Genomic DNA, 23,771 nt, shown 5'->3' on the forward strand with positions numbered 1-23,771 from the left:
GAAATGATGCAGCTCTATCCGTAATTAGTGTGCTTTGAAAATTCAGAAATGTGACACATCAGACAAAATAATAATGTTGAATACTATACACAGGAGTACAAAAACCTATTCTATATAGTGTGTATTTATGTAAACAAATCAGAAGGTTGTGCAATTGTGTGCTACGCAGAAAAAAAAAGTGATTCACTTGAATATGTTCTCAATCGATTTTCAGAAGTGAATACCTCACAGAACCGGCTGATTCGCACCGTTTCCTCCGAACCGATTGTTAAGATTTCTCAGGTTCCCACAACCGTTTGTTAAAAGTGTTACTTCATCTCTAAGATGTAGTACTTAAAAATAATGATGATTCTTCAGATGTTACATGAATTAATCTTAGTCACTATTTCTAGTATCGTTTAAATAATAATAATAATAATAATAATAATAATAATAATAATAATAATAATAATAATAATAATAATAATAAATCATATAGTACTAATATTAATACTAAGTTAATAAAAGGGGCCGCGGTGGCTCAGTGGTAGAGCGTTCCCCTCTGGTGCTTGGGGTCCCGGGTTCGATCCCAGCCCCCGCCAAGTGAACTTTGTGGTGGACAAACACCGTGTGCGTGGGTTTTCTCGGGGTTCTCCCGTTTCCTCCCACTTTCTTCATTCCACAATTTTCATTCATTACTCATCATCACCGTCTCCTTTAGCCTAACCGGCATAACCGTGGGACGTGAAACTCAAAGATTTCATTTCATTTTTTAAGTTAATAAAACACAGAACCGGATGTTAAATGATTTGAATGACGCCACTACACACAACGGTAACTACAGCTTATATTGAAGAAACTATTTAGAAATAGCCTGCACTTTCTTGCACTAAACAGTGATGAAAAACGTTAAATTAATCATGCTTTTCAATAATCGTAATTATATATAATGCAACAAAAAAAAATACTTTCTCAAATACTATTCGCTCAATACATTGTAGCATAATTGTGTTTAATATTCTGTAATTACAATAGGGTCATAGATTAGATTTTATTTTTCTTTTATTTCTGAAGCACGTGATATTATACACAAAACGCCAGTGGAAACAGTGTGGGTAAGGCAGCCGAGCTGTAACTACAATAATAACTTGTCGTTGACCAACAGTTTGAGCAGGATTCTTTTCCCGGAACTAAGTAGTGTTTTATGTACTTTTATTTCTTCTCTGAATCGAGTAGATGTTCATTAGAGTAATGTCATTGTGTTTTGTTGCATTAAACACATGTATGTGCCTGTACACCTAGTCTAGCTCTTCCTATGTAAAGTGGTCTATATGAACAAGAAATGGTCCTAATTGAAATTTCGGAAAACAAATTTACTGTTTTACCAAAAAGAGCAAGATTAACTAAAATAAACTCATTCCGCCTTATGCAGAGTTGTTTTGACGTATGATTAGCGTCATACTAAAGGCCTGACTACTGCAGGAAACACATGTTACTCGAATTCTTTAGTATAGCACTAATAAAGCCTCAGAACAACTCTGCATAAAGACAATTGTATCGCCACATATGTAAAATGTTTTGTACAGAAAAGCAAAATTCGACCCCTGAGTTTGTTACTGATCCCAAACGATATTAATTATTTCCAACGGACTTTTGTTATTTGGTCTGTTGTGGAAAGGTAATTCAGTTGTGGCAATATCGCTTTGATATTTTGTATAGCCAGATAAAATAGGAACCAGTCAGAGAAACAAGTAGCAGAAAGAGGGAGCCAAGGCGAATTTGAAAATGTAAGAGAAAAAATACATAACTACATATATATTGTTACATTTTGATTCCTCCGCGATAGAAACACTACAATTAAGAAAAAATACTTTGGTAAAGGCACGCTCATGAATTTTACTCCAAATAGCATGCTAAATAAAATTGTGGATTGGCCCTTTCTGTGTTCAACACCACAATGTTATTAATAATATTTTATAAATTTGCTTTTCCTTAGTACTTAAGTTAAAATAATACTTTTTTGTATAATATTGTAGTTCCTTCTTGGTAGTAAACACATGAATAATGAAAATTGTATGCAGTTTTCATTATATAAATTAAGTGTATATCATGAATCCATAACTATAAATTAAGTGTGCGAGTAATAATTACGGATTTCTGAAGACAAAACCCACTGAAACTTTAATATCCATCAATATTTTTCTATATCTCTGTGTCTAGTTAGAATTTCAGGTTTTAATTATTCCGTTTTAAAAAACAATGAATGGAATATAAAGGAAGAAAAATTTATTTCGATGACATTGTTTATATTTCTTCTAATAGATTATAAGAGAAAGAGACATTCCGTAGCATAATTTTTACTTCGAAGTTACTGCATGATTCCGTCGTTATATTGTGATAAGAATCTCAACGGCCTATCCGCTTTGCCTTAAGGACCAGATTATGTCACGTGATCAGGTCAAAAGTCAAGTTCCTTCCTAAATCGAGTCTAGATATTTCAAATCAAGATGTGAGATGGTCTATATCAAACACGAAAACTCCGCGTGGGACGCCCTGGGTAATTCGAAGAAGGTGCATATACTTTACCATTATTATTTATTTTACTCCAACAACTTGATTTTTGACAAAGAGCTTCTTCGTGGCTAAGTGGTAAGCGTACGCGCCTTTGGCGTGGGAGACCCGGATTCGATTCACAGTGGGAGCTCATGTGGTTTGAATTCCACGATAATCAGTAGGTGCATGTCTTATATAGCTTCGCTGCTGAACGGGAGGTTAAACTCAATATCAACTCAACTTAATTTTTGACAATGTTTCATCCATGTTTACCTTGAGAGTTATAAACCGTTTTTAAGCTCTTCAATATGTCTTTGCAATAAGCTTTCAATTAGTTATCTGTTTATTATAGTTTTTGAGATATATATGGACAAATTCATTTTTGTTCATTGATTTTCATTGACATTAATGTTAATATTTTGTGCCCTTTTTTACTATATTCCATCCATTTTAGGACAATTTGCTTTTGAAATATAGAATCTACATAGTATCGTATATGGGCTGAGTTTGAGTCATCTCCCGTTTTTAGTTTTTGAGATAAGGTGAGGGATTTTTTTCACTGATTTTCCATTGATATTAATGTAAATATTTAGTTTTTTTTTTTACTATGTTCCATCTATTTTAGGACAATTTGGTTTTCTGATATAGAATTTACATAATCTCTTCTACATTTGAGCTGAATTTTAGCTATCTCCCCCAAAGTCTGTTCACATCATTGCAACAGTATAGGGTCCCTTTGGTCCCCGAAAATTATTGTGATAAGAATCTACGTTTGACCAGGGTCTACTCATCAAAATTTCAAAATCTGTTCAGCAGCGTAGGAATTATCTGTCAAACTTTTTCACATTTCCTTTTTACATATAGGACCTAAATAATTCTAAAATGAAATAGATAAGTATGTCGATAAACATGATACGTTTCTTGTATAAGCATTTTCCAGTTTCATGATAAAACATGAAAATAACAAAAACAACAAAAAGTGTTTGACTTACCATAGTTAAGCTATGTTATATATTAAAGGAGATGGCAATGAATAAGTTAAAAGCAAATGAATGATAGTGAAAGAATTGGTAGAATGAACTAAGTAGAAAGAAATGGTAAGAAAAAGGAGGTCTCACGTCAGGACGGTAGCCGCTTTGCCTACGCCACTGGTGTTTGAAACTTGATTAAACCATGTAGGCCTTAAGACAAACAAGTATTTTCTGTACAGGTCTCACCAGGCGAGACCTCACTGTTTCTTTTTCTAACAGCCTTCTTCGGCTTACAACAATACATAATCAAAATATATAAACTTAGAAAGATTGACTTTCTGAATTGCACTTACTACACATGGGGTAACCTTCACTCCGTTTTTTATTTTGAATGCCGCTGAAGTAATGTCTTCAAAATGAATTTTTTGAGGACTTGTTGAAGAACACCATGGATCTTCATAATCTTCAGTTTTCTGAAATAAAGACAATATATATAAACAAAAGAGCAAATTCATTGACTGACTCACTGACTCATTAACATATGTACGAAACTACTATGCTTAGAACCTTGAAATTTTAGATAAATATTGTCTTTCCACCATAGAATATAGAATCAGATTTGACCTAGTGCTACCCTTAATAGAAGATAAAGGGATTGGATATTTTATGCTGTTCAGTAGCTCTCTGGAACTATTAGGCGTTGAACCTTTAAAAATTTGCGTGAGTATTCTCCTTGCACACTTGGCGAAATTTTCATTCCAATTCCAATTACCTAAAATATGATATTGTAGGTTCCCCCCCCCAAAAAAAAAGGCCTATTTATATAACATGGGAAATTTCTTCTTCCCCACCTTAGACGTCCTAAAAATTAAAAAAAAAAATATTCACTTTTGACAATTTTGCTGTAGGTTAGTCCCGGAAAGTTACAATCAGTAGTATAAGTGAGACGGTATGCGGTGATATGCCATACTGCCTCTGGTTTCTCAGTGATGAAGACATACCGCTTCTGGTTTTTCAGTGATCAAGACATACCGTCACTGGAAAATGTATGGTAATATATCTTTAATAAATCCATTTGATACACAGTAATTGACGAATTGCTTTGCACATCAAAGATGTTATTTCTTATGTAGAGATAATTTCTAAGTAGACAACACCAATATATTATTATATTTTTCCTATCTTTTGTTTTTAAAATGAGGTGAATTATTTACAAAGAAGTTCATCCCTTGCTCTTAGGTAAGAACTTGTGTTGGTTGTGTTGGTCACAGATAAGGGTCACATGACAGAAGGAAATTAGTCATGGGACCAATCCAAACAAAGGGTAGTGTAAACTGAAATCGGAAAGTACCTGTATTGTTATGAGTTCGCCGGGACTTTTTTGTGTGTACGATGGGAAAGAAATACGTAACTAAGTCCGGTATTAACAAGAAAAAAGAATATAGTTTATACAATCAAAAAAATGTGTTATTTTGCTTAAGTATTCGTTTATGCGATGTGTCAAGAAGATTAAATTGATGGAGCTTATAATTGGATAACAACCTTCCGGGGATCTGAAATACCATCAGTTGAGTGGAGAGTTCTGGAGTTTACCCGTGGAAATCGTTTAAAAATTTATAATATACAAAAATCGGTTTTAGAGCATTCTCGTGTGTAATTCTCTATAATACAACATGAGGGGATTTTTTTTATTAGTCGCAGAAAATTGGAGGCGGGGGCAAAGCCTCTCCATACCCCATCCGCAACTACGAAAAGTTCTCTCATGGTTTGGGGTCATTATGTGAATAGAAATGTTATCTTTTAGGAAACATACCATCACTGTACTTCGACATTTAGATAGCCGGTGTGTCGAGACAAAATCGTAATAAAACATAACGCCTCCGCTCTTTTTCCACTTCGAACACTGTCTATAATCATGCCGAACTTCAACTTTCCACGTCAACCGGAAGTACCCTTTTATTTTATGTCAGTTCGTGTAGTTATATATATATATATATATATATATATATATATATATATATATATATATATATATATATATATATATATATATATATATATATATATATATAGTGGCGGATGCAGGATATGATCAAGGGACGGGCTAAACCATAATTTGCCGCTTTATCCAGTGTAAAACAGGATTGAAACAGGATACATTTTATCGAGTGTATACCTGAACGTCATGAAAGGGGGCTATAGCCCATATAGACCACCTTGCATCGCTCCTGTATATATATACAGGGTGTGCCATCTTAATCAATCCACGGAAATATCTGAAAAATGATAAAAGATAGCAGAAATGTTTGAAGTGCACGTTATATATTGCTAAGGGGGAAAACCAATTAATGGGGGTAACGGGGGATAACTTTGAAATGTCAAATGGGAACATGGGTCGAGTAATACCTCGTTCGAAAGGTCTTAGAAAACTAAGTAACGCTGTACCAAAATATGTCCCATATGGAGCACCAGTTTCAAAATGGCCGCCATGATATGGTTCAAAAACTCTAGTACCCGTAGCATGAAAACCATGGAAGGTAAATGAATATAACAAAATTGAAATACGTAAATATCATAGGGCACAGCGAATGGTGTTGTCCCTGTGATCCCAGTGGCCTTCCTGAAGGGATCTTGGGGGCTAACTTCAAAATTTCAAATAGTAACATGAGTCGAGTGGTACCACGTTCGATAAATCTTGCAAAATCAAAAATCTTGCAAAAGAAAACGATTAAGGTGAAATGGCACTGTTCTCAAAAGGCTGCCGAAACATAATATCCGTGTCAGAGAAAAGGTATAGAACACTCTGAATTGGCAACTTTTCTGATGTTTCAGTGTATCACAAGGTGTGTTAAAGATCTGTCTACTTTATGCAATTCCTGAAAATAATGAAAAACAAACTTTGAAATTATCATGATAAAACGTTTACTTATATGCATCCGGCAACACTGCTACTATCAGAAACAAGGATGTTATAAATAGAGGATCCGCCCATATGTATCTTCATCCTATTAAACAGATGAAGCCAAAAAACAACCGAGCATCGGCACGTCTGATTGGCTACTCTCGTTTCTGCCATCGTCTGATTGGCTACTTTCGTTCCCGCCATGATTGTTGGCTCAAAATATTGCGATCCTATTGGTCGGAGTGGGCAGAGTAGGGGTGGCGAAACTGTGACGTTTGGCTTCAAGATTTTGTTGTAAGGGCAGATCCTCTATTTTATAAGATCCTTGATCAGAAATGAGTTACCAGCTCTACAGTGGATGCTGAGAGTGTCCCCTGTTTTGATTCAAACACTGGTTCACCGTTTCACCAGGTTGGCAGCAACTTTACGAAGAATAGAAGTGTTAATGTTCTCAATGGCACTGCGAATGTTCGTTTCCAGGTCTTGAATAGTTGGAGAATTGTTCTTGTATACCTCTTGCTTTAAATAGCCCCATAGAAATGAATAGCAGTGTTGCCGGGTGCATGGAAGTAAAAATTTTATCACGATAATTTCAAAGTTTGTTTTTCATTGTTTTCACGAATTGCATAATGTAGACAGTCCTTAACACACCTTTTGATGCACTGAAACATCAACAGGGTTGGCAATTCAGAGCGTTTATTTATGAAAACTACGATTTCCATAGTTCCTCTTTACAGTGGCCTCATCCGATTAGTTATCGGTGGAAATGAAAAATTCTTCTTTCTGCTCTACAGTTTCCAAGCTACTCCAACTAAGCAAACTGAAAATTAATGACAGAACATCCATACGTGTGAGTTATAAGTCAATTTACATGTTTTGCAAAAAAATTGATTTACACCTTTGGTTACATCTGGCAACACTGTGTGGTTCCTAGTGTACTTTAACCGTTGCTTCCTAGCTTAAAAATATATGCATGAACAAGGCTTAATTTTGGTATAACCATTATTTGTGTATCACTTCAGGTTCAAAAGTTCTGCTATCCCAAACTCCGGATTGCATTGTATATTGGACACCCCTGTATCATATGTATTGGAATTGATGACCTACTTAGAAACGAACTTTGCACACAAGAGCTTGTTAACTTTAAAATTACAGTATTTTACCAGTACAAAAGATCAATGATCAGACTTAATGAGGTCTAATGATGTAATTCTTTATTTCAGTGAATTCACTTCTATTAATTAGATATACGCATAATAATTATGCGTTCTGTGAAAACAAACATAAAGGTAACCAAGAAAGTCCTATCGCTTTTTCACCCACGACTTTCGAACATCGATATGTCACCTGGAAGATTAAAATTAGTCCCCATAAGCATCGACGACCTTTTGCCAACGTACTGGAAGGCCATGGATTCCATCGCACTAGAACTTTGTGGGCCGTGAAGCGAAGAAGGTATCAAGTGCATTTTTCACCTCTAATAGGGATTTGAACTGACATTCTCTAAGGTGACTGTCCAAGGAATGGAACAGGTGATAATCGGAGGTGCAATGTCCGGGGAGTATGGCCGATGCAATAGTGTTTCCCCATCCAAGGCGTAGAGTGATGTCCCGGGTCATCCTAGCCACGTGAGGCTTAGCGTTGTCCCATAACCGGAGGACCTCTTTGCGATTCAGAAGTGATGGCTCCAGAGTTTTGAGATTTTCTTGAACACTGCTCAACTACTGATAGTACCTAGTTGCATTGATGCTCTGACCAGCTGGTACCAGTTCCCGATGCAAGATGCCGCGAGCAGTCTCCCAAACACATAGGAGGACTTTCTTCTGGTGCAGTGCTGGTTTCGACGGTTTCGGAACCGGTTCATGGGATGCTAAACAATGATGACGGCGCCGTGGATCTTCGTACAGGACCCGCATCTGATTACATGTCAACACGCTCTCCTCGGACGAGACAGCAAAGAAACACAGGTATCTGCTCGCGTTTCGACGGCAGAGCGTTCCCTCAAGTGTTCCGTCACCGTCCTTAAACTTGTTAAACCACCGTTGTACTGTCCGCGTAGTCACACCTTCACCAAAGGCCTGGCATATCTTTCACTTCGTAGCAGCGGCGTTTGACCCAAGTTTGAACTCGTACAGTATACACTCCCTTATGACGCTCTGTAGAGATCCCATGTTCACTCTGTCCTTACGCAAGTTCACGATGTAACTGAACTGTCACAACCAAGTATTATGTTGCATATACCAACAATAAAAACTGACTTTCGCCTTATCTCCATTCGCATTCAACTCACGGTGTGAGGGCCAATTGAGCACAGACCTCCACAAGAAAAGCGACAAAACTTTGTTGGTTACCTTTATATTTTCATACCGGTGGTCATGGGTTCCATTCCTGTTGGAAGCACATCATTTTTGATTGAATAGATCGTATATTTTGAGGTAATCGACAAGCCACTTGAAGTAAATCACATTGAACTTCGGTCTACGAAGGCGTAAAAATCTGCTATTGGAAACTGAAATGAAATCTTTTAAGTTGTGCATCCCACGTTACATGGTTAATATTAAGTTCTTCTTTCTCTTCTCAACCATATGTTGCTGGGCAATATGGAAATTTTAAAACTTTTCTCTCCGTTGGGAGAGCTGTTTTATACTTTGATGAGACCTCTTCTTTGTAACTGCATCTAGGTATTCTATCATTGGGTTTCCTCTTCCTGGTCTTCCTTCTGCCTTTCCCTCTATCAATACAGTGATCCAATCGGAGTGTCGAATAAGATGGCCAAGCAAGCTGTTTCTTCTTTTTTCTATTATCTTCATGATCTGTCGTGCTTCATTAACTTCCTTTAGTACGTCTTCATGCCTTTTCCTTTCGTCCATGATATGCGCAGCATTCTGCGCCAACACCACATTTCAAATGCTTCCAGCTTGGATATTTCAACTTTCCTCAATGTCCACGTCTTTGATCCGTAAATCGCCACGCTCCATATTAGAGTCTTAATAAATCGTTTGTAGTTTAAAAACTACAAATTAATAAAATGGTTGTATAGTCCGCAGCAAAAAACCTGCAACATGAGCATGTAAGTTTATTGTGAAACGACGAGATTTTTTGCTCCAAAATAAGTGTGCTGAGGAGGACGCCGAGGTTTCTCCTGGAAGATTCGTGCCACTTAGACGTTATGTTGATTTTCTGTACTGTTAAGCGTAGTTTCGCAATAAACTTACATGCTCATGTTGCAGGTTTTTTGATGTGGATTGTACCTATACAATGGAAAGCATTTTATCAACTCTTACATATACGCAAGTCATTACATAATATACTCGAATAATAAATATGATTTAATGTTGTTATATCACAAACTTTGTGGAATTCTGACGCGGACGGATTCTAGCAACTACCAAAAGAAATTATGAAAAAAAACAGAGCATAAATTTTGTTCAGAACATGGCAAAAAGAGACGAAAAATATCGAGATAAGGCGAAAAAGTTTTTTTCGGGAATCGAGACGAGACGAGATAAACTTATCTCGTCTCGTGGGGAACACTAGTGGCAAGATATTCAGTTTAACAAATAGCGATAGTACCTTCATTAGCTATCAATGGACCATGGATGGAAAGATTTATGATAGAGAATGGGTTATACTTATTTTCTGTATACAGGGTGTTACAAAAGTTTGTCACAATATTTTGGAAACAGATTCCTCACATCAAAATAAGAAAAAAAGTTCATGTGAACCTGCGTTCAAAAGTGGATAGTTTCGGAGTTATAAAGTGCCGAAAACGTGAAATAAGTGAACTTCAGAAGTTCATAGCTCCAGTACTATATGGGACCTATTGTAGTTAAGGCATCACTGAGGAACTGGTATGTGAACTATCCAAATATCTATGTTTAAGAATGTTCCAGTATTTGCACACCAATTTTTAGGGGTAAGTGGAGAGTTAAGAAGTATTGCCAAGCAGTCACTTTGAAAGTGATCGTGCAAGTACCGGAGGTTCTGAAAGATGGATATTTGGATAATTCACATACTATACTAATGCCACATTGACTTGATCCCTAGTCTTCCGTTGCAAGCGCTGCTATCGGCTGAAGGAATTCCACTCGCTTTCTTTCGCTTAGCAATAGCTGAACACTTATTGGCTCAACGCGTGGGTGGGTGAGGGTGTGAGCTTTAGTTCGCATTTTTGCCACGGCTCAACACATCTTGGCAGCACAATAGTTCCTCAGTGATGTTGACCCGACTACGATCGGTCCTACATTAGTCTACTGGAACTATGGACCTTTAAACTTCATTTTTTTTTTCGCGTTTCCGGTACCCTACAACTACGAAACTGTGCACTTCCTACCGTAGGTTCATATGAACTTTTTTTTCTTATTTTAATGTGAGGAATCCATTTTCAAAATATTGTGGTAAATGTTTATAAAACACTGGATATAATATAGAAATTCAATCTTTAACGTCCGACACTTATATCATCTAGATTAAATAAAACAAGTGAATAATGAAAGCGAATAGTAATGAAATAATTCGCGAAATGAGAATGTGAGAACGGGAGTATTCGAAAAAAAACTACCAACACCGCCTTAAATTTGCATGTCGGGGGATCGAACAAGGCACTTTTCGTACCGAAGGAGAACGCTCCACCACTGAGCCACCATATCCTCTATACGATTCAGGTATAAATATTCATAAAAACAAAGAAGTGAAAGAAACACGTATTTGAACGATTTGTTCCTTTGACGCTGAGCACGGGTCTCGTTGAAATTGTGAAATGGATCTCCGGTAGCAGATAGGTCCATATCCTGGTTGCTGTATGAAGCAACGTGCTTGAATCTTCTACGAATCTTCCTTCTTTTCTCTCCCTACCTTCCTGTACTGTTCCATTTTTAATACGCATTCATTATCACCTTCTTTAGACTGTAAAATATGTCTATTGAACTTTTATTCAAGATTTCTTCTTTCTTTCTTTCATTTCCTTTATGTCTAAGAAACAGGATTTTCTACAGTTCATACACAATGCTTGGTAGTTATTGTACGCATTACACATTAGAACAAACAAAAATCTGCATTTACTAAGGGTCAAAAATTACTTCTTTCCCGCCTTACGGTTGTCCAAAAATGTGAGTAAGCGAACTTTTGATGCAACTTTTGGCCAAACAAAACAGGTGACAGGTGGTTCAAAAAGGAACACTGACTGTCCAAAGATTTAAAAATCAGATGGGTACAATGAGTGTAGAAGGATTTCCCAAGAGCAGTGAGAGATTGTGCGGACGTTACGAGAGAAGTCTGGGTCAAGGGGATATATGTAGACGAATAACCACTCATAGAAAATTCAATATCGATAAGTGATGATGGAAGAACGAACACAAGAATATGCAAGATAGAGAAGTTCTGCATACTTGCATAACCTAACAACAGCAAAGAGATGCTGTACTGCGACAAAGACAGTGCCCTAGGTAGTTAGCTCAATTTTCTACTGCTATATGAGATATCCAAAAGTCTAGGAAACAGTTGTGAAAACGGAAACTATAGTCTCTTGTCCAGTAATGGAATGTAACACCACTCCAACATCACAATACTGCAGCATCACATAAAATTAAATTTATGTGCTCTCGCACCAGGACCACGTGCACCAAAAGCGCACGCGCTAGCCACTAGATTAGAGGGCAGAATTGAAGGAAACAAATAAAATACACTAATATCTTTAGTACTCTTTTCGATTAAAGTATCCACTCCCTTTACTTCTTCACTGACATAGAATTAGTCCGAGTGGTGACTCTAGGCCAGCGTTTCCCAACCTTTTTCAACTTGCGGCACACTACGGGTGTTACTTGGAGTCTCGCGGAACACTTATAGATATTATTATTTGTAAGTATGAAACACAGTGGTATTTTTTCTGTTATTATTGATCTCACAGAGAAGAAAGCTCTATCACTGTTTTTTTTCCCGTGGTAAATCATTATGCTTATTTTTCATTCTAATTTAAAAACAGAAAACAATTGCAATGAAAATTTGGAGTCAGGCTTTTAAAAATACACTTTCTGTTTAGAAAACTGTATCCAACCTTTTACTAAGAAGGAAAATCACTAAATAACGAACGAACAAACAAATCTCTCTTACTTTTAAAATACAAATGTAGGTAATTTGTCGAAAGGATTGAATGATATTTTAAATTTTTAAGTTACGAAAAAGTCTGCAACAATAAAGAAGCAATAATGGTCATAACAATGATAACCATTTTTTTTCAACATTAGAATTGTACAGAACAGTAACCCGGTGTGAAACTTAAAATTGTAGGTTCATAGTAGAGATTCATAGTAATGTGAAATACAAATATACATTTTTCCTTAGGTTTCGCAATTTGATTGCTATAACATTAATAATTTTGTTTCGATTCCTCGCGGCACACCAGCGGCCCATTCACAGTACACCGGTTGGGAAACGCTGCTTTAGGCTCATAGAAAATCATTATCAGTGCTTACTTTAAGAAAAATATTCTCAGTGCTTTAACGTGGAGTGAAATTAATTTCAAGAGACTAAGATCGTGGAATAGTTTACATGCTACTGTACGTAATCTCTATGCAATATATATATATATATATATATATCAGTGGGATGCGAAAGTTATTTTTAATATATGATTGTGGACAAGCTAATCACAATCTAGCTTATCACTGAAACTTTTATACAAAAATGAAAATGTAATCTTTCAGTCTCAGTTTTACATCCTACGATTATGCCGACTAGGCTAAAGGCGACGATGATGATGAGAAATGAATACAATGGTGGAATGAATAAAGTGAGAGGGAACGGAAAAATCCCTAGAAAATCCATGCGTACTAGTTTATGTAAAACATATAACGTAAAAGTATGATAAAGTATAACGGACCTTCATCCTATTTGTCACTTCAAATTTCCATAGAAGGAAAATTAAAGACAACATATGATAGAAAAGTGTGATCATGCCTAATTGGCCTTCCTCAAACTTGGCACTTCAAAGTTCTATACAAGAAAAATTAGAGACAATATATGATGGAAAATATGATCGTTTCTAATGGGCCTCTATCAAATTTGTTACTTCAAATTTCCGTGAAAGAAATATTAGATAAAACGTATGTTGGAAAAATATGATCACATCTAACTGACCTAAGGCTTCATATATTTATACATAGGACTAGGCCCGTATTTACATGTTGTGCGCTCCTGTGCTCTAAATAATTTGCCGCCCCTCCCGCACAAACTTAAGTCTCAAATAAGGAAAAAGCCGTGATTTTTTAAACATGCCTTATCTAGTTGAGTAGCAGTTTAGGTATCACAAGTTTAAAATTTACAACGTACCTTTAAATGGCCTAATTCTCTAAATGAGGATTATGATGTGGTGTTAGATGGACCATAATATTGGGCGTTTGAATTAAGGGCAGTATTTGTGCTATTGCAACACAGCGGATTATTGGAAGTGCCAGGATACCTATTTGGAAGTGTTATCCCTGGGCTATCAGAGAATTATTTGACCTCCGATTTAAGTGAAAAGAACACTTGTTTTCAGTGCCTTGAACATGGCGGGCTTTGTGCCTGAAAAACATCATTTGCGGGAAGCGCTACTCTTCTGCTTCCATCTTAAGAAATCAGCTGCAGAAAGTTATCGTTTGCTAGTGGAGGTGTATGGAGAGCATGCTTTATCGGAAACAACGTATAGAGAATGGTTTCAATGATTCAAAAACAATGATTTTGACTTGAGCGACAAAGTGAACCTTGGCCAGCCGAAAAAGCTTGAACATGGAGACTTAGAGGCGCTACTGAAAGAAGATTCATCTCAGACGTTTAAACGGTTATCTCAAACTCTAAATGTTGATGATTCAACTGTTAGTAAGCGTTTAAAATCCATCGGAATAATCCAGAAAATGGGAAACTGGATGCCACATAAATTGACGGAAAGACATATTGCGAAACGTTTAAGCATTTGTGAAGTGCTGCTGAAAAGACATAAACGGAAGTCTTTTTTTGCAACGCACTGTAACCAGGGATGAAAAATGGGTTCGTTATGACAATCTCAAGCGCAGAAAATCATGGGTGAGGCCGTGAACCATCAACATCAACGCCAAAACAGGACATTTATGGAAAGAAAATCATGCTGTGTATTTGGTGGGATCAAGTCGGTAAGGTTTATTATGAGCTGTTTCAACTGGGTCAAACGATGAATGCTGATCGTTATCGTATATAGTTACTGCATATGAATCAAGCACTTCTAGAAAAATGACCGGAGTATGCCAAGAGACACGACAAAGTGATTCTGCTCCATAGCAATGCCAGACCACGTGTTGCAAATGTAGTGAAAGAAACAAAGGGATTGCGATGGGACGTCTTAACCCACCCACCACATTCACAAGACGTCGCCTCTTCCGAATGCCATTTGCTTCGATCCATGTAACATGACCTTTCTGACCAACACTTCAGAACTGCCGAAGATATCCAAAACTGGCTCGATGGATGGATTAGCTCAAAGGAACCAGCATTTTTCTATACCAGAATACATTTGTTATCTGAAAAGTGGGAAAGGGTTGTAACTGCTGAGGGACAGTACTTTCAGTAGAAGATATTGTTCTGTTCTTGTGGAATGACAATATTTATCATTGGTATAAAAACAGCGGGGATTAATTCAAGCACCCAATAGATAAAAACATGAAATTTTAATGTTCTAAAGCTCTCAGAGAAATGATCCAAATGACCTGTTCCAGGTCGCTAGGTTACACCTGAGCTGAGATATGGGGATGCAAAGTCCCCATAAGAATAACATGGGGGCATTTTTAAAATAATCGGAAACGACCAATAATAGAATTGAGTTCACAGTTTTTGCGGTCGCTGATATGAATAGTGACAGTTTTAATCCAATTCAACTTTGAGGTCATACTCCACTCCCGAGGAGGGGGCAAGATTTTAAAAGTAATCGAAAACCACAGATATTAGTGTACAATTCAGTTTTCGAGGTCGTTGAGTTTAACGGTATCAGTTTTCATGATGTTCAAGTTCATCCTCAGCTTGGGGGTGTGGTGGGAGAGGATAACTTTTTAAAAATAATCAGATAAGCTAGCTAATTAGTAACTACTGTAATTAGAGCGAATTACACACATTAACATATTTTTTCGCGCTTACATGGGACTCTGTGGGTTGCTAATTTTAAATATTACTTTATTGTAAATCTTTAAAAAATCCAAAATTTTGCCGCCCCGTGCTCGACCACAGAATAGCACTTAACGGTACCTAAATACGGGCCTGCATAGGACGGTTTGGAATTACAAAACTTAATGCAACTTATTCTCTGAACGTATATGTCAGTTAATGTGATATTTATTTTCAATAAGAAACATAGTTTATCTTTGTTTTAGAAACATGTATTTTCTATTGCAATTTTCTCTCCAAATTCTTGAACTTCGCGTGTCTCATTCCGTAACGATCTTCGCAAAATTTGAGAATAGCAATCTGCTATGCTGACTATCGCAATCTAAAAAGCAAATTTTGCCTTACGTTGACACAAATTGGTACAGAATGTGGCTCTGTGTCCAAACAAAGAAATACATTTTAATCATGTTTTACGTAGGAAAGAAACATATTTGGTTGGTAACAAAGTATTTGCTGAAGAGCTAGTTTGTTTTTAGTGCGTTTTGTACTGGCATTATCCAGAAACATAAATAATTCTGCCGCACTGTACAATCTTACTCAAATAAGAATTATATCAACTTGATAATGTTGTGATAATGAAAAAACTAATAGTATCACGTAAATAAGCCATTCTAATAGCATGTTTTGGAATCCTAGCGACAACAGTGACTAAATATACTTTCATCACGTGTTTGTATTATATTGTCACAATATTGAGTAAAGTAAATAAAACTAGATCTTTTTATTCATAGTAACAACGGCAGTCAGAGATAACTCTCGTCACAAAGTTTTCTTTTAAAAAAATATCCAGTTACCTTTCTGTCAATACGAGCATCCTTATCACTTAGAACTATCTTGCCTGCACTTTGGCCATTCGTTAACTTCTGGCGAATAGTTTCGATGTGGTTAGATGACCCATTCTGTTTACTTTTCTTCATTGGACAATCAGGCTCTAAATAGTTGTCAATTGGGTCAAACGTGCCCCTGGACTGGCTATCTTCGGTACTTGGAGACGTTGAATCCATACTAAAAAGAAAAATATATGTATATTTTTATTTCTTAATGAATATATCAGCATTGATCTTATGCAGTGATCTGCTGGCGCACATTAATAGTACAATTCACATTGAAACTGTAATAAATTCTGCAATATTAAGTCAGAAAATGAGATTTATGCATACAAGCGTTTATTATTATTATTATTATTATTATTATTATTATTATTATTATTATTATTATTATTATTATTATTATTATTATTATTATTATTATTATTATTATTATTAAGTATTCTGCGCTTTGGGAGACCCTGGGGCTAATGAGTTTTTTTCTTCTTTCAATTGCAGGTTTGGGTCTAGAAATGTTTCTTCCACGTTTATCGATCCTCAGCTTCCTCTTTTAACTTCCAATATTTTCTTCTATTTTTCAATTCATCCATCAGTTGTGTTCTTCTTCTTATTCCTCGTTTTCCTACTCTTTCCTTCTGTGGTGGTATGAAGAAGACAATTTCTTCGCAAGATGGTCCAATCCAATTAACCATCCTACGAAGGATGCTGGCTGGAAGCGTTCTTTTCTCTCCTATCCGTTTCAAAACATCTTCATTTGTTACTCTCTCTGTCCATTTTATCTTCTCCATTTTCCTAAAATATCACATTTCAAAGATCTCTAAACATTTCTTCCCTAACTTTCTTAATGTCCAAGGCTCTGAACCATACAGTCCAATACTCCATATATAGTACTTGACCACTTCTTCTTTAGTCCAATATTAAGCCTAATTCATATTCTAGACAAATTGGGCCTTATGCAGAGTCGCTCTGACAAGTGATTAGTGCAATACTAAAGAGCTAGACTAACATATGTTTCCTGCAGTAGTCAAACCTTTAGTATGACGCTAATCATAAGTCAAAACGACTCTGCATAAGGCGGATTATGTCCAAATCAAGTCTCTTTTTTTCCATTTTTTATTTTTAATTTGTAAATCGAAGACTAGTTTTTCTTTCACCATTTTAGTGAAAAACAAGATAATGTACCAAAAGAACGTTTCTGAGTTAATATTATGAAATAAATATACCCATATATCATTTATGAACGCTCTTATCCAAAGCCATGAAAGAGAGAAAAGTTAGTACAGCTGAAGCCCTCGTTTTCGTTAGCTGATTTCCTAGAAAAATAAGCTGAAGCTATGCATTTCGAAAGCCCATTGGGGCACTTATCTTGTACATACGATAATATTTTGAAGTACATATGGTCTCTTTGTCGTCAGTTTTAAGTGTGTTCTCCAGTAATGTGTTGTATAGTTTGTAGTATATTATATAGTAACCGCGAAGATTCGTGAAGTCTGGATTCTACAAGAAGCAAAGAATTACTTTCATCTCATATGTGATGCATCGGAAGAATTCGTTACGGTTCGTGGAGCTGTCTTCCGATCGCACACTTAAAGAAAAAAAAAAAACGAAAGTGCACCAACAATGTTGCCAAACTTCGAAGTAATCGCGAAAGAGTTATTTCTGTCATGGGCGTCTCTGGCGGGGGGGGGACGAGGGGGACGCGTCCCCCCAATATTTTGAAGTACAAAATGTTCAATATTCTATTTAATTTAACTTATTTACTAACGACAGAATAACATATAAACAATAATTATTATATTTATTTGGAATATAATATTCAGGCAATGAAACGATTATAACAAAGTTCTTAATATGTCTCAAGAGAGTCCGGGAAGGTAGGCAAAAAGGTTACAAATGGAATCAGAGATAAATAAACAAGTTGGGCTAGGTACTACTATTTAAATCATTTTCTTTGATGTCCCCCCCCCAAAGTTTACATGCCAGAGACGTCAGTGATTTCTGTATAACTTTGGAGATGCCCGTTCAGGTATACGTGTTTTGTTGTTAGTTATCCAAGCAAGTATATTTATAGAGTCGGTAAGTCATAGAGAGAAGATATTGGTGTTAATCAATACCTAAGAGGATGATAAACATTTTGGTACCGATACTAACTGGTGGCCACTGGCCAAATCAGAGACCAGTTGAACATTGGCTACCAGTTACTATTTGGTACCAAAATATTCACCATCCTCTTAGGTATTGATCAACACCATCATCTCTTTATAACTTCTGGTTCCCAAGATATGGCTCCTTAAGCCTCCAGAAATCGGGCCATAGTTTTAGATGCTCTATCGAATGGAGGGCTCAAAATTGAAAAAAAAATCGCAACATACACACACACACACAGAGAGAGAAAGGGAGAGAGAGAGAGAGAGAGAGAGAGAGAGAGAATTCAGTAACGAACTTTTTAAGTTCGTTGAAAAGTTAAATGTAAACAATTAAAATTTTTAATTAAGTACGATTTCAAGCTATAATTTGTGTGTGGAGACTGGAGAGCAGGCCTATATCCACGGGGGGCTAGGCGGCCGAGCCCCATAATTTATACTGCCCCCTAAAATTTTCACGATAGGCTTGCAAATATACTACAATGTGGTTGGATCGGGCCCCGTAACTTCAACCAGCCTCCCTATATGTAATCTTAAGTACATCATAGTTTTTGCGTGGGGTGTGATGCAGAGCTGCCAACCCCACAGAACAAAATTATCAACTTTTGACTAAAATTATCGTATATTACAAAAAAATATCGTATATTCATTATGTATGTGTTAATTGTAGAAACAAGTCTAATACTACTAATAATAGTAATAATATATAATAAACTTATCTAGTAATCTTCAGTTTAGAACTCCAAACCGGCATCGCTGTCCTCACCATTTTTGTTTTAAAAAAGTCCTTATTAACACTATTCCGTAACAACAATAATAATTCCACCTCCTCGTAAACGTAACTGAAGTTAAAGAATGGATGCAGGGTTGCCAATTCTCAAATCTTTATTAATTTATTTTAGAGGGAATGGCTGTTATAGACCTCAGTGTGTGAATTATTTCCGTAGTACCAAAATCGGTTGGTCCAACGTTGGGAAAATGGTGGCGATGCAACATACCAACGGTGGCCCAACGTAAGTTTCTCCGGTATAGGCTCGCACCGACCATCACACATCGTTTTGACCAAGTCGTCCTCAATACCCAACATTTAGCCAATCAACCTTGCTACTAGGGTTAATGCACATCGACAATACATTCGCACACTGAAAAACTGCAGAAAAAGTGTGCATTCTAAAATTATCGTATATTCACCTATTATCGCAAGGGCATTATCGTACCCAACATTAAGGCTTAAATTATCGTATATCACCTGTTATCACAAGGACATTAACATATATAGTAGGGATGGCCACATTTTTTCGAAAACGAAAAATGAAAAACGAAAAATTTTTGGAAAAACGAAAAACGAACATTTTTCGGAAAACAAAAAATCTTTCAACAAAGGAAAAACGAAATTTTTTTCGAAAAACGAAAAACAAAAAAAATTTAGGAAAACGAAAAACGAAAAATGAAATTTCCTAAAATCGAAAAACAGATTTTTCGAAAAAGACCATCCCTAATATTAAGGCTTAAATTATCGTATATTCACCTATTATCACAAGGACATTATCGTATATAGCATTAATGCTTAAATTATCGTATCACGATAAATTATCGTATGGTTTGGAAAGTCTGGCTGTAATGGACAAGGAAAAACGTGAATAAACATAGACGGGTACTGGCTTTAGGAGAATTTCAAATGTTGAACCGTTAAAAGCATTCAAGCTTCAATCTATACGTCGTGTACACTGTGACAAAAACCAAACTCTTTCACGTGGTGTACACTGTGAGTACTGGTTTCTACAAACATAGTTGTGATAAAATTTTTAAGCTTGGCTTTATCTTACCCAGAAAATATCTTTTAAGACATGAACATTTAGTAAGAACTATAAGTAAACAAGCTAGTAAAAAAGCGCTTTCGAAAAAAAAATGGTTTCCATCTTCATCGTAAAACATTCCGAAGTGAATTTAAAACATGAAAAAGAAATATGGATGGGTAAAAAGTGGTTAAAAAAGAATAAAGAAATGTTAAGCCCACAACTTCTTGTCACGAAAAGGTCAACACATGTTACTGGCCACTCATTGATCACTTGTTCTCTAGTGCCACTGTGTTTCACATTTTTACTCCTTTTTTAACCACTTTTTTACTTATCCATATTTCGTTTACTCGTATTTATTGAACTCACTTGCATACGAGGTATCACTTGAAATTGTCAATAATCGACATGTAAGCAAACGCTGTAATCGATTCTTTCTCAGGAATCGGTGTCTTGTGACGCACGAGGGTTTGCTAGAACATGGGTTATTGTTTTCTCATCAGGTTTATACCAAAAACTCGAAATCGGATAAATTGGACATACGAGGGTTCACATCTTCAACGGCGATACACTAAATCACTATATATGTTAAATATATTATTAAATATATATTATTATCACTATATAGATTAAATTATTATTATTAAAATACTGAAAATAGTTCAGGAAAAATGTTGAAATCTGTAGTAAATTAGAAACGTTGTGTTTTCATTTGCATATTTTGCAGTATTCACTACTTGAAAGACATCTTTTCTTTTACACATATATATAAGCCTACATTTATTTGTATTAATCACATACACACATTATGTATATACTTTTATATTTACATAAATATACCAGCATATTATCGACTCCTTTCATGTTTTGTCTCCTCTTGGGCTGGCTACGAGCCAAATTCCACTAAACAAGAGTAACTCGACAATTGGTCGTTTTTAAAATCAGAAGATGGAAGTAACTAACTTTGATTACAATAAGCAGGACCTGTATCAAATGTAGCACATGAACATTTTCAAATAGTTACAGTACTCACCAAGCAAAATTGATGCAGTTTTTCTCCTTGTGATCCAAAGTATGTACGAATGTTTTACTTGAGAATATTATATGTTATGTTATATCTATCACATGACCTCGCTGTGTTTGGTTGATGCTGACCCAGAGTTTGATTTTGTGCCATAGGACTTGTGACCTCGTGGCTCCTCTTCCTGAGAGTGTGATAGTGGACAGTTGTTTGTGTCTAAAGGTTTCAAATTGATAAGAATTCATTGTTGTTTTTTTCAGCAACATGTCTCTCCCAAGAAGAACAAAATGTTTATCCTGCTTTATCACTAATTATGCATGTAGTAACTTTTTTCCCGCAATCTTTTAAGCAGACAAGCAACTGTTCTTTGACTTTGAAACGAGATAAATTTCTGGGGGACGGGAAGGATGACTAGTGGACATTAGATTCAGGAAATTATTACTGTTGTTATGCAAGGAATGTTCTCTACTTTTAACAATATTAATTACTATTTAAATTCTGCATTTTCTTCCTAACTCCTTCTCAATAACATTAGTTCAGAGATGAAGAAACTCTGAACAATTACAAACAAATTGCTACTTTAACATTCATCTGCAGATCAAGAACTACTTCAAGACATAAAAGGGCGTGCAGCAGAAAGGGCATGGGTCAATGAAAATTTGATCCATGACCCACTGACCCACCAGCCACCGTAGCCCACGACCCACCGTGACAGACTCTGACAAATGACCCACCAAGACCCATAATGACCTAGTCTGACCTGTCATGATCACTCTTACCCACCACCCACCAAAACCTATCGTCATCAGCTCTGACCCATGATCCACGCCCCCCTCTCACTGACTAAAGAGTTTACACTTGTAATAAAACAAAACTGTTAAATTATCACTAACCGAAGTTTGAATTTCTACGGTCAATGGCTCAAGTACCGTCCTGTTACAATTCCGGTGGATCTGATCTTAACAATATAAAATAGTAAAGTGTTTGTCATGGGCCATATTACGATGAATTTCAATTTAATTATCACATATAATTATTTCCTTGTTGAATTACAGATACTTTTCAGTGGGAAGTACGGTGAAATTTGAACGTTTCAAATCTAGGTAAAGTAGGCCAAAAAAAGTATAAAATATGACTGTGTCTCGAAAGCTAAGTTGTAAGTCCTATTGCTATTATTACAGTTACAAATATTAATATCCAAAAGTGCCTGAAGTTATTTCTTCACTTAGTATGCCTTCACACTAGATCCTGTGAGCCGCAGCTGCGGGCTTTACACTGTCTTAAATGTACACCTTCACACGTGAGCGTGAACTCGGTTGCAATGAAGAAAAGTGTGCATATATTTGATATTGATTTTTTTTTTTCATTTTGGTGTTACTCTGATGAACTGCACTTTATACTATTACACAGTTCGTTAAACTAAGTTATAGACATCCTGAAGTAATTGAAAAATTTTCTTTCATCTTTTGTTAGTTTAGGAAACAGACTGTTACAACAATAACCTGTATTTACGTTGTACGTTGTTTATTTCATTTACTATGTAGGGCAAAAGTGTTTTAATGTATGCACTTGCAATACAATAGAAAAAGAAGAAGAAAATAATACAATGTCATGAATAATCTTATTTTGTAGATGTTATATTGTCAGTCGATAGATATCAATATTTATTGATTCGTTGTTAAGGACAATAGTACGGTTACTATGATAAGAGTTCGTTCCGTTGCCGGACTGGGGGCCGCGGTGGCTCAGTGGTAGAGCGTTTACCTCTGGTGCATGGGGTCCCGGGTTCAAACTCTGCTCCCGCCAAGTGAACTTTGTGGTGGACAAACACCGTGTACGTGGATTTTCTCGGGGTTCTCCTGTTTCCTACCACTTTCTTCATTCCACCATTTCATTCATTTCTCATAATCACCGTCTCCTTTAGCCTAACCGGTATAACTGTGGGACGTAAAACTCAAAGATTCCATTTCCGTTCCCGGACTTGTTTATGTATGCTTGTTAAAAATACAATGCAAGAGGACGCCATGTTATTATGCAGAAGTGCAAGGGCGTCAATTCCACCGGTGACAATGGGGAGGTTTCACCCCCAATATTTGTAAAACGGTTTTGGTCCCACTCAATAGTTCAAGCATCTAGGTCAGCTATGACCCAAAAGAGACTCAACCATGAGAAGTTGACTACGTTCACAAAACAGTTAGACAAAGTGGGTATTAAAAAAGTACCGTAAGACTTCGCACGAGAATTAAGCCATTTTGAAGAAAATCGCATGTAACTTAGAAACGTAATGATTTAGAACACTGTATTTTAAACATATAATAGCTATATATATAAGGAAAACATTAGTGCAAGTTCATTAGTAAACATTCAGTATAACCATAGTTATTTAAATATAAACTTTGGTGCAAAGTAACCC

General features: G+C 36.2%; 1 protein-coding gene across 1 annotated transcript in view; it reads right to left on the reverse strand.

The window, feature by feature from the left end:
- Window positions 1-21,531, reverse strand: part of Srr (Serine racemase) — a 45,630-nt gene extending 24,099 nt beyond the window's left edge. Inside the window, exons 1-3 of the mRNA XM_081761541.1 lie at window positions 21,371-21,531; window positions 16,365-16,575; window positions 3,857-3,976 (exon numbers count right to left, since the gene is read on the reverse strand). Coding sequence (XP_081617667.1) covers window positions 3,857-3,976; window positions 16,365-16,574 — 330 coding nt within the window. The 5' untranslated portion in view covers window position 16,575; window positions 21,371-21,531. The remainder of the gene's footprint in view (window positions 1-3,856; window positions 3,977-16,364; window positions 16,576-21,370) is intronic.
- Window positions 21,532-23,771: the final 2,240 nt, after the last annotated feature.

The sequence above is a fragment of the Thermobia domestica genome, chromosome 6 (assembly GCF_964235325.1).
Source record: "Thermobia domestica chromosome 6, izTheDome1.hap1.1, whole genome shotgun sequence".
Taxonomy (NCBI): domain Eukaryota; kingdom Metazoa; phylum Arthropoda; class Insecta; order Zygentoma; family Lepismatidae; genus Thermobia; species Thermobia domestica.